This window comes from Protopterus annectens, chromosome 11.part0, assembly GCF_019279795.1.
Source record: "Protopterus annectens isolate FY-2018-M chromosome 11.part0, PAN1.0, whole genome shotgun sequence".
Taxonomy (NCBI): Eukaryota; Metazoa; Chordata; order Ceratodontiformes; family Protopteridae; genus Protopterus; species Protopterus annectens.
Window position 1 is genome coordinate 1045125539 of NC_056745.1, and position 13045 is coordinate 1045138583.

General features: G+C 37.6%; 1 protein-coding gene across 1 annotated transcript in view; it reads right to left on the reverse strand.

The window, feature by feature from the left end:
• LOC122815689 (copine-8) overlaps positions 1-13045 on the reverse strand; it is a 3116673-nt gene that overhangs the window by 1152989 nt on the left and 1950639 nt on the right. Inside the window, exon 9 of the mRNA XM_044088391.1 lies at positions 3211-3315. Within this exon, the coding sequence (XP_043944326.1) occupies positions 3211-3315 (105 nt within the window). The remainder of the gene's footprint in view (positions 1-3210; positions 3316-13045) is intronic.

A 13045-nucleotide genomic window follows, 5' to 3' on the forward strand; every position in this document is an offset into this window, starting at 1 on the left:
AGACTCCAGAAAAAGTTAACCAGTTCCTGGACTGGAGCACTCTGCACTGATAAATAGTACTGCAGGAGTATACAATGGTTATATTAGTATTCTAAAAGCATCAACGCCTGTAAGAATGAACTATGAGTCCCTATGTAATAAAGACATTTGACAGCTGTTCTTGACAGTTTTGACAAGTTACTTTGTAACCTGAACATCAAGGTTAAAGTTTCAGCTCTAGTATATATAACTTCTGCAGCATTCTTTTAAACAGCCAAAATGAACCTGCATGATTAACAGATAAAAAGCTGGCAAGGCAAACGTGATGTGAAAGTACAAAGTCAAAACTCACCTAGACCAACAAGAAGTGATTTTTCCTGCCAAAACAGTAACTAAAATATAAGGTGCACAATGACAAGTCAGACAGTAGCTACAGTCTTGCCTTATTTAAGATAACACATATTAACTGCAGAAAATGCACTTTCCACACATATTGCAACTTCTAGATTGTTTCATCAACAGCTTCTACGTCTTCTGGAAGGCTTATACTACAGCAAAATCAGCATTAATAATGAAGTACAGAAAAGTACAGCTGCTACTCTTCTTTTATCTGTAGATGATACACCTTTCAAATGACCCTCACTCTGACTCAGAATAGTAGTTTTCCTGAGTTTATGATATTTTGATAATGCCAGTGATAAAGTAATTAAATAATGTCACACATTACAGCTCAGACTTCATATTCTTCAGCAAAAAGCTAGGAGTATTAATCTTCAAATTCTGACAATTTTATAAACAAATATTGATCACTTTCAAAATGTGTCCCTAGTTTAGTAAGAAGGTTAACAGTATTGGCATATACCTTATACTCCAGATACACGGTAATAAAAATGCCGAACAGGTCAACATTAAGGCATGTTGACCTGCTTAACTCACAATAATCTCTTCTAGTGATTGAGAAAAAGGCTTCAGACTGAGCCATCTTTACTAATTAACCAGGTGGTTCGGTGAGCTTAGTGCTTTCTTTTCATTCTTCATCTGCTCTCAGCTTTAACACCCTGGCACTGAAGTAACATCAGACTGGGACTACAGCATGTTGGAGGACTCGGCATACATATAGGTAAGCAAATTGTATTTAAACCAAGAACAATACTGCACCAGATACTAAGACATTTACTGCAGCCGCACAGCAAAGACATCTGCTGTGTCATTACATCAATAGTGCAGTAAGTGTCCAAAAATTGTGATGTTTATCAGCAGTCTCAACTGCACTCGGCATAAACAGCTTCAAGATGTTACTGCCTTCCTTGCAAGTTTATCAGTTTAATTCTTCCTACTCTAAACCTAGGACTGAATAAAATATGATTAGTCATTTTAACTTGCAAGCATTGATAGTCACATCTGTTTTACCACCTTACTCCAGAATTTCTAGAAACACTATTTCCAGTTATAACACTTAAGACAGATGCCTTCTGTTAAAAGGAATGGAAATATGTTTTAGTATTTATATAGTCACAACTCACTGAGGATTACTATGAGGTAAAACACTAGTTAGAAGGAAGCAAACAGAGTAATCATATGTGGCAGTAGTTAGTCAAACTTGCTGTTAGTGTTCAGAGGTAGTTCCTTTCTTTTGTCTAATAGTAATTGGATATGCTTGACTGGTCTTTCTGATTTGCATTTTTTTACAACAGTTAAGAATTGCCTAAAGATGACATGAAGAAGGCTGAAGAATCACAAATCTGCTCTCAGACACAAATACTACCACCTATAGAAGCTTAGTTTATAGGTTTGCTAGCTCCACAGCTGTCCGAGTACAGTATAATATATTTAAGGAATGTAAAACAGCCAGAGAGATTAGGAAAAGACAGTGGGAAAAACAGAGTATACCATGACCACATACGTATTCACTTTAGGATGTTGGAAGTCCCTGCAGTTATAGGCTGGCCATGAAGAGATTTCAGACTTTAAATACAGGATGTCACTCTAGCATTCAGAAAAATAAATAAATAAAAAAGAAAGACATTATGCAAGACGTTCTACATAAAATAAAATCAGAATCAAAAGCATTTATAGCTTCATTGTTTAATGGGTATGTAATAGCCATTTTAAACTTAGCCAGTTTCTCTTTGTGTGCTAGAATTAACCTATCTCATTTGGTTATAGATTGACTTTACCCATTCCATAGCCAATAATAATTATAAATTACCCTAGTGAGAATAACTGGGAACATGTCATAGACAATTCTAGGGGATCCGTGCATGGGATGAATCAGTTGGAAGCTGCCTCTCTCTGTTATTAGCACAAGAGGCAGCAATGGGGTACATTTTCTGCTTCCCCATCCATAGATCCAAGTTGCGCTTGAATATTGACAGGTGATGAGCATTGTTTTACATGGATGGGGAGTCTGTTACAGATCAGCCATATACTTTTGAGATAAACCTCTCCTTCCAAACCATTCTGCGGATGTTGCAGATGTTTAAATCCTTAAATCAAGTATTTCTAATGCTGTTTGACTTGCTAATGTGCATTAAATCCATCAGTATTGCATCAGAGGATACCTTGTATGCCAGACAAAGGACACCTCTTATCAGCAGGACCCTGAGTACAGTGACACAGCTTTGAGTCGTTCACATTGTTTAGTCCTTTAGTAAGTTACTTGTGCAGGCTGTGGGAACTCCTGTTATTGCATATGTCTGGACAGATACATGCCAAAGGGAGCATTATACTCAATACTGGTCTGTAAGTAAAAGGAAGCAATGACATCCCTAGGTCTAGACACACTCCTAGCTTGCAGTCATTGGTAATCTTAGTCAGAGTTCTTCTGTATTGGCTTTTACTTCAGAAAAGTCGATGCCACACAGGAGCAGTGCCAGTAAAGGACCCTGGGGGGGGTCTCCACTGGTGAGTGAGCTGTTTGTGGAAGTAACTTCCCCATTTTGATTTCCAGAAAATGCAAATTAGTACAAATTTCCAGAAAATGCAAATTTGTACAACTTTCCCTAAACAACACACATATAAATATACATAAGTACCAATTAATACAACTTTCCTTACACAATACACACATAAACATACATACATACAGACAGACAGCTGGATAAAACCATTTCTTGGTCTCACTATCTCGGTGTGTTTTTAATATTAACATGTATTATGTTTTATCCATGCCTTATTAGCTGCAGTATCAAACACATGCAGTCCAAAATTCCTACATCATCAATTACTTACCTGTCATAGTCTCCATTACAGAGTGCTCTGACAGGAAGCCGAAATGCCTGCCACACAGGATTCAAAGTGTTCTTTATAACTTCTGTTTTGTGGCATATTGTAAAACTGGAAAAGAAACCAAATCCTTATTTAATAAAAATTCTTCAGTATTATTTTAAAAATACATGTGACTATTTATTAGTTTACCATATGCTGCTTATGTAGTAAATGCACTTCAAGTGGGTTAAACATTCTGTGAACCATATTCTATTTGCTTCTAAACTTAATTTTTGTTACCAACCAAAACAAGTACATCATATTCAGGTGGCGGTATAATGCTATAGTAGCTCTCTTCTGCATCCAAAAGTTTAAAAAAATTACACAATGAACAGGCAGAAAAGACATTGCATGTCCAACTTAGTGTTCTTCCTTCATGAGGAAGATAGAATATTCATCTCTTAGCTACTATCCTTCAGACACAAAGCATAAACTCAGAAATAAATGGCAAGGAGCAGGTACAACACAACTGCATGCAAGATGAGCTCATGCAATCACCTCTTACTGTAAATGCATGCTGTAAAACAAGTGAAGAGAAACATCAGATACAACAATCTCTTTCATTAAGGAATATACAGCACTGTACATACTGTTTATATATATATATATATATATATATATATATATATACATAGAGAGAGAGAGAGAGATATATATTAATATAAGGCTTGTAAGAAGTGCTAACATTAACTTTATGAAGAATCACATGATACAAAAGTACAGGCAGGCTTGATGAAAACAATTTTTCTTTTTATATTCACAGTTCATGTAGGAGGGACTCTCTTTCTCGTTCTCTCTCTCTATATATATATAAATATATATATATATATATATATATATATATATATATATATATATATATATGTAGAGAGAGAGAGATAAATAGATATATATATATATATATATATATATATATATATATATAATATTTCCACAAACAACAGCAAATTCCAGACCATGAAATAATGTCAATGCATAATACTACAGAATGTGAAATATTTCTGTGTGTGAAATGGAAATTAAAAATAAAAAAAAGTAAATAAATGAAACAGATTTAGAATAAAAAAAAATCTAGCTCTGTTCAGATGTGACAACAAAGAATCAGTCATAAGCAGTGTCAATAACGTCTTACTACTACAGCAGGGTAGAAAGACAATAATTTGAAACTTTTTTCATTTTAACTTTGACTTAAATGTGAGTAAAAGGAATTGGAAAGCAAAAAAAAATGGATATGTTGCTTGACAGGAGGGGAAAATGGAAGTAATACTTATTTGTGCAACATAGCACACTACCAGTTAAGCTTCATTTAAAGACAGGACCTATTACATACATGCTGAAAATTTGGGACCAAATATGGAATGAACAGCATTACCAGACGTAAAAGCTAAAGAGCACAGCAATGAGAACAGTAAAACACCATTCATGAAAACACAGTACAATTTGTTTTTCTATCATCCTGACACTTTGTCTAGCGTTCAGTTATCTGAATTCACACATAGCTTTTAAGTGTTCTGCTTCATGTAATGTTTGACTGAATGGAAGTTAACTAAGGAAATTGTGTAATCAGTTTCAGCTGATATAGCTTACTTTTGGAAATAATAAGTCAAGCTGACAGTACAGAGAATATGATCGCCTTTCTTGACAGATACTGAAACTAAGTGCTTTAGTAAAACTAGAAAACACCTACACTGTTAGCCAATTATTACAGCTACAGAGGAAACAGACTCCAGTGCTGCCAAATGGAAACCCTTTAATGGTTATTGTTTTAATTCGGACTCATCAAGGGCTTAGGAAAGGGAGCCGACCTAGCAACTGATACTCTAATATGGAATTCTTTTATGAGAACTTTCTTTATTTAATTTAATGTGATTTGCAAATGGTCTGAAAATGATTCAGCATTTGTACAGATAAATTAAGGATATTATGCAGATTTTGAAGCTGACTGTGGTCAGCAAATGATGAGGACCCTGCTGAAATTCACACAATTTAGACAAATCAAACTCTCCCCCGGATTTACTAAACTTCCGTGAAGGACTAATCTAGTCCTGCACAGAAGTGGCAGTTTAAGAGGAGGACGGCAGCATGCCATGCATATTAATGAAGGCGTGCTGCCTGAACTCCTAATGCTACACGGAGTGTGGGCGAGTGCAGGGGGTGTGTCTGAGAGCAGAGCTCTCAAAATAAACATGCCCCTGCAAAGTGGAAAAGACGAATGTGTAAATAAATGAGAGAGACCACTCATAGGTGTCCACATATGCCAACCAACAGTCCCCATGTGTTCAACAGCAACAGTACATTTAAATAAAAATGAAGAAATCCTTTTAGTTATTTTTTTTTAAATCCCGAGTACAGCTAACCATAGGTGCATGGGTTTGCCCATGGCTTAGCTACGGTTAAAGTAGCTGAAAAGGCTGAAAAGGATAACAAGGAATATATATGCAAATTAAGCAGCACAGCAATAGTGTAGTGATTAGAGCATCCGCCTAACGAGTAGGCATTCCCGGTTTGAGTCCCACTGCAGCACATATCACTTTCCATGGGAAGTCTGTATATGAACATAATTTTACATCTTTTTGTCATATAACTTACATAATAACATTTAAATGTGAACTGAAGTACTGCATGAAATGCACAAGTGAAGTGTCAGTGTCATAATGAACAAGGCACTAGTAAGCAGCTTTAAGCATAAATAAGCAGTAGTAAGCATATATAAGCACTAGTAAGCGTATTTAAGTGCGTTTGCACAGGGGTAAGCACTGCCTACACAGATTAAGCAAAGTAGAAGAGTATAAGAACCTGTAACTGGAAGTTAGCAGTGCTTACCATTGCGCAAACCCACGCAAACCTGCTTACAACTGCTTTAAAGTGCCTTAATCACTGCGGATCCAATGGCCCATGTTCTGCCCAGCAACAAAATAAACTGCCTCTGCAAGGCTCAAACTCAGAGTCCTGTACACTATAGTCACAGTAGTTAACCACTAAGCCATCATAGCAATAGATATGAATGAGATATCAGCAAACTAATCCTCACCACAGGAAAATCAAACCAAACATGTGACCTCAATCTATGTGTGATGTTGGATAACCTGCCACAGAACATAAATATGTGAACTGGAGTACTGCAGTAAGCATAAATTTGAGGTGTTATTGTAATAAAGTTTAGAAGTCCCCAGTTCCTCATACAGTGTATGTACACATGAATCACGGATACCAAACACATATATAACCTGTAATGAATAATAAATCATTGCCAAATGGCAAATAGAGTGATAATCAGCTATGAAGCAATGCTAACCACAGCACAGCTCATGTTAGTAAGTGTAAGCAATGTGTAGGGGAGCCAATTCAATTACCATAGTGGTATACCTCTTTAAACAGTGCCAAACTTATGTAAGCAAGTGTGCCCATAGCTTAGCCTTTTCAAAACTGGCCAATCATGGCAAAGTGCGGGAAACTAGCCATATTTAAACCCCACAGGTGGGAATACGTCTCATAACTGGTTACAGCTTCTTACTGCAGGCAGAATGGCTGGTGTGGATGAAGGCACTCTATTCAGAGCGCAGAGCTGAGGCATCCAAATTCATGGTATGGCTTCTGCTAAAACACCATGATCAGAGACTTCTGCAGGGTGAGTACCAGGGCTCGAAGTACAAAATGGAGGCCTGGGACAGTCTCGCCTGTGACCTCACCAGTGCCACAGGTGTCCCCGGACTGGTGAGCAGGTCAGGCATCACCATGCTGACCTGAAGCAGCGGAGGGGAGATGTCCTGGAACAGTGGATCCAGGAGTGTTGGCAGATGGCCAATGCCCCAATACTGAGTAAGTACACATTCTACTAAGTAGTAAATAATTGCATACCCTGTGTATACTATGGATAGGTATGGATAAATATCAATGCATTTCTCTGACAACTGCAGATGAGCAGGCTGTGAACCAGCTAGCCCATGATGCTAGACTGTAAACGCTGTGTCACGAGGCAGGTTAGTAATCAGTCTGCATGTACTTTCATAACAAAGAATATAAGAGCCTTAGAAAGTGTTGTACCAGTAGAAATAAATGTGTTAATAATCTGTGAATAAAGGTATAACCCCTGGAGTGCCTCTGTTTACTCCTCTCTCATATGTTTGCGATCTGTTCCATACTATAAATAGTACTGTTGTATCTTAAGCCGTGTCACCCACACCATGGTATGCAGATAAAACGGGTATGAAGTCCTGTATAACAATGTTGGAAGTGCCAAGAGGTCAGTCATATTGTACAAGTTAGGGAGACTAAGATAGAAAACAGTCAAAAGCATTACATCAATTCCCTGATAGCACAGTGTACTGTGATGTTAGCAATAAGTTTTTGTCACATACAGCAGGGGTTCGACTCCTGGGAGTGCTAATAAGTTGTATGCATAATCATACCCCACAACTGCACAGACTGTGATACAATGTTCGGATAGAAAGCTGTGTGCATAATTAGACCCAACAACTGTACAGAATTTGCTTGAATGTTCACATCGTAAGTTGTATGAATATCTATACCCCACAACTGTTCCAAGCTGTCCAGCATGTCCAGATAAATGGCTCATATCACCAGCTTGGTACCCTGTTCCTCTGAAAATTCAGTGTGATGATCCAGGAAATGTAGGCAGCTGTCAATGGCGTATAACTGATAGTCAAATGCGTACATAGTCAGAGAATGTACATTAAAACAAACCTGTCATTCTAGCACCTCACTCAAAGTGTATGACAGCAGTTCTCAACATATGTTGCATTAACACCTGCAGCCTGCCATGCCTGTATTTAAGATACAGATCACGTATATAATAATCTATAAACATACCAGTGCACAATATAAGGCCATTGTGTAGTGTAATAATACATGTAAAGGAAAGATCACTGCAGTGACTAAGAATGTTGTGAAAACTACAAGGATATATCAGTTGTTAATTGAATCATCTCTCTCAACCCTACCATATGTGCACAATAACCCAATGACACTCCTCAACTGGTATGTGTATACTCCAAACTTTTTTGGGACATATGTCCTAATGGTTAATAAATATTCACATTTGTTTCTATGTGTGTGCCATGTTAAAATATAACCATATTGGTGGCCTGTTGCCATCAATGAAACCCACATGCTCCTGTAACGGCCACTGTTGTTCCATATATATGCATGTATTCTGCTTGCTCTGCAACTGTGTTAAATCTGGTGTGTCGGGTTAATGGGAATACCTATGCATGCTGTTATAACTAATTCTGAATGTTGTTGACTGTTACTAACCCATATCTGCCATAAACCTGTGACAACACAGCTCATATGGGAAGGCCGCTCCAAGCGGACCCACCTGTCCCACCTCAGCTGTCCATGGTACCTGGCACCAGCACATATGGGGCCCAGCCTGGGACCGCCTCCTCCGTGGGTCCTGCGCCACCTTCGGGTGGAATTGCTGCAGGAGATGGGGCTCACCCCCCCCTTGGAGCGGGCATGGAGGGGAACCTGTCACCCATCAACAGGTCCGGGCCGTGGTGCATAGGGAGCTCGATCTGGAGTATCGAGAGTGGCTATGCCAGCTTGAGGGCCGAGTGGTGCTATTAGAGGGTGAACCTACCCCTCCTACACAGCTCCCAGCACAGCCACCTTCGGGGCCGTGAAGGTACAGTGGTGACTGCCCATGGGTGGGGACCTCAGTCCCACTGTTTCCAGTTGGGGGCTCAAGGGCTTGCGACTTCCAAACACCCCTCCCTGTCCAAAGTGTTTACCCCCCACATGTGTCATATATCGTCCCTGTATGCATCTTGTGTGTCTTGTCTGTTAACCTACCCAACCTCCCTCCCCAAATATACCTACTACCCCTCTCCAACATCCCACTCTCACCTGAAAAAATAAAAAAGGGCAATCTGTTCCCACAAAAAAATCTCGCCCCATACATAGCTGTCCATTTTGCACATGTGCCCACTGGACACATGTAATCTGGTCTAACTGGCATCACAATGAATATATGTTGTCCTCACCACTCTCCCAGGGGTTTGAGGGTCCAAATGTACATGAAAATATAGTGTTTTGCAGCTGTTGCTGCAGAAAAAATGGGCAGCTATGGACCTTTCCTATACCCTTCCTGCACATGCCTAGCTATTTTCCCTTCTGTCTTTTCATCTTTGTGCCCCATTTTTCACCACTTTCTTATCAACCACTTTTTCTTTTCTTTTAAAGGAATTAGTGAGGGGGTAAGTGGCAGTAGGCACCGTTAAGTAGCGGTAGGCGGGTTTGCACAGGTTTACACGAGGATAAGCTATACCTACACAGGTTGAGAAATCTGAAGCTAACTGACTATAAGAAAACATAAGCGGAGTTTGGCAGTGCTTACCATCATGCAAACCCATGCAATCCCGCTTACAACTCCTCAAAAGTGCCTTAATCACACTGTATCCAATGGCCTTGTTCTGCCTAGCAACAAAATAAGTAGGTTCATTGATAGATCTCTCTCCAGCCCCCGTCTAATAGCCGTGTCGTTTGTTTAAGTCTCCTCTGTGTGGCTGACGGATCTTTTTTTTTTTGGGTGGGTAATTCATCAAATCAAATTTGACATGGCCATGCCTTGTATGTTAAAAGGTCAACCTCTGAGCAAGCGGTGGCGGACTGAATAGGCTGGAGTTCTTTCAGTCGGGCAGCATAGGACATGTTTGAGACCGCCTCTGGTAAGATCAAACCCAGGACCCTATAAACCATAGCCAAAGTGATTTACCACTAAGCCATCTCAGACATACATATCCTTGATGTATTCACAAACGTCATCCAGCCCAGTCATTCAACAGTACAGAGAATGTATTCCAACATGTAGATGTATGTGCATGAGTAAATAATGTCTAAATGGTTACAACATATTGATGTGTATATATATATATATATATATATATATATATATATATATATATATACACATATATATATATATATATATATATATATATATATAAATATTTATGAACATATAAACATGCAAATGCCTACATGGATAGATATATATGTCCACATCTATATGTCTAAATATATACGTCAGGTTATATAACTAAGTCAGCAGATATATATATATATATATATATATATATATATATATATATATATATATATATAGATATATATATATATATATATATATATGTATATATATATATATATATATATATATATATATATATATATATATATATAGACATATATACAGATATACATATAAAGGTATATATGGACATACATCAGTAGATAATGGTAAAACATATATGTCCTCATGCAACGTTAATGGGGTTTGAGAGGCCCCACACAATATACATCTGGTAAGAATAGGTATACCCCCCAAGCATAGCACGACTACCCTGTAATACAGTACCAAGTGTTGCAGATTCCATAACCAGGACCAGACACGACATTGCCATCCCTAGGATACATATACACAGACATATATATGCAAATACAGGTATATATATAATATATATATATATATATATATATATATATATATATATATATATACATGTATATATGTGTGTGTATGCATATATACATATCTACTATACATATATATATATATATATATATATATAGAGAGATATATAGATATATATGTAACTACACATACACACACAGCGTTTTGTACAGTAATATACATATGTAGTATGTGCACACAATATGGAGCAGCCAGTATTCCTACAGTCACCACCTTACCAACTGGAAACTGTATGAGCCACTGACATTCATAGCCTGCAACATATACTCACAGAGATATAAACGGGTATAACACCACACACAGGTGTGCATAAACGAATGTGAAAGCTTTATTTGTGTACTGACAGTTGTATATGCCATGTCATATAGCTGTTTAATTACTGACATCCATATGAGCAGTGTAATGCAACTGTGAAACAGTTATACTAAGACAGTAGTCTGGAAAGGTTGACATATGTTGCTGTCCAGGCCGAGGCCTTCAAGTAGTACATTAGTAATGACAGACTGGGTCACAGCATACCAGACAATGAGCAGTACGTAATGCAGATGTATTGGTCAGCAGCCTCTATCTACACTCTGTACACAATCCTTAGGGGGGACAGACTCCAGTTGACACAATGGGATGTATCTGTTACATAACAATCACACTGACAAACAAAACATCCCGTATGGTAGGAGGCAGTAGGCCTGCATTTACCCAAGGTGGATTGTATGGTAAAGTACATCCAGATACCTTAAGGCAGCCTATCCCAGACACCCACACATGTTGTAACAGCCTATCTTAGTCATGGTGCATCCCACCACACTCACTAATACTGGGCCATATACCAGTGTTGCATACACTGGCCTCTGGAGTGTAATAGGGCACACATATATTGTGTAGGTGAAACCCACACAGTTCAGTCCTGGGACCACTGTTGTTTGGCATCTACATCTCTGAAGTACAGGCCAACAGTACGGGACTCTGGCTAACAAAGGTAACAGATGACTGCAAAATGGGTGTCATTATACGCCTGACTGTACTGCATGATATGTTGCTGATACCACCCTGACATCATACAGGTGGGATGGAGTACTGTTAACATCTTGTGCCTTTGCTGTGTAATGTCCTGGTTATGGGATCTGCAACAGTTGGTAGTGTATTGCAGGGAAGACGTGTTTGGCTGTGGGAGGGGAGAATACCTATTTGTGCACAATGTATGTTGTTTCTGCCTGTCAACCCCATTAATGGTGCATATGGACATATATGTTTTTGAAAAGTAGGCGAGGATGAATGCAATCAGAGCCAGCAAACTGACAATAAAATAAAAGAAACTTGCATTTATTAGTAAGCGCTTTCGGTGTGGATCAGTGCCTCACCTTCATCAGACTGAAACAATATGAAAATCAATTAACATTCTTTATATAGAAAAAAAATCTAACAATCAGTGAATTAAAACCTAAATTAGTGAACCCAGTTAATTCTTAAAAGGGAAAGCCTTCGTGCACATTCTTCAAGTAATATACTGGTAAGTTACACTGTTTTTAACTTGAAGTCATGTGCAAACATGAACACATTTCCTTTGTCTTATTGAATTAGTTAAAAATAAAAAGCAGCAATACATATTAATTCAAAAAATCCATAATAGTTGCCATAAATAAAAACAACATCAAGCCTTGTAGCTAGTTGACTAAGCTAGCAATAGCAAAATTAATAATGAAACTAACTATAAATTAGTTAGTAAATTAAAATAAACAATATATAGTAAAAGTCAATTAATTAATTATTATGTATAAATATCTATCGCCGATGTAGTTACTAATAAATGAATATATATATATATATATATATATATATATGTATATATAAATATACAAACCTAATAATCTAATAAGATATAAATAAGTAATAATAATTAATAATGAATAAATACGAATACATCATTGTGTATGCCATTATGTATAAATACTAGATAAAACAGTACCTGTCAAATAATCATCTCTTAAGGGCATGCAATTTCAAAACACATTTAATAGATAGATTTTCATTCAGCCCTGGTGGAATGGACACCCCTGTTTTTATTTGCCAAATAAGCTCATCAATTTCTAGTAAAATCTGCCAAGAGCCTCCTCTAATATCATTATCTCGATGTTGTAACACTAAAAATGTAAAAATATGGCCAGGGTATTCTAAAATGTGTTTAGCCAAAGCATTTTTAATATCCCCCTTGTTAATGGCATAAAAATGTTCGTACATACGCTGTTTGAGTTTCCTTTCAGTTTTGCCAATGTAATATGCATTACATTGGCAACATAAGGCTGCATA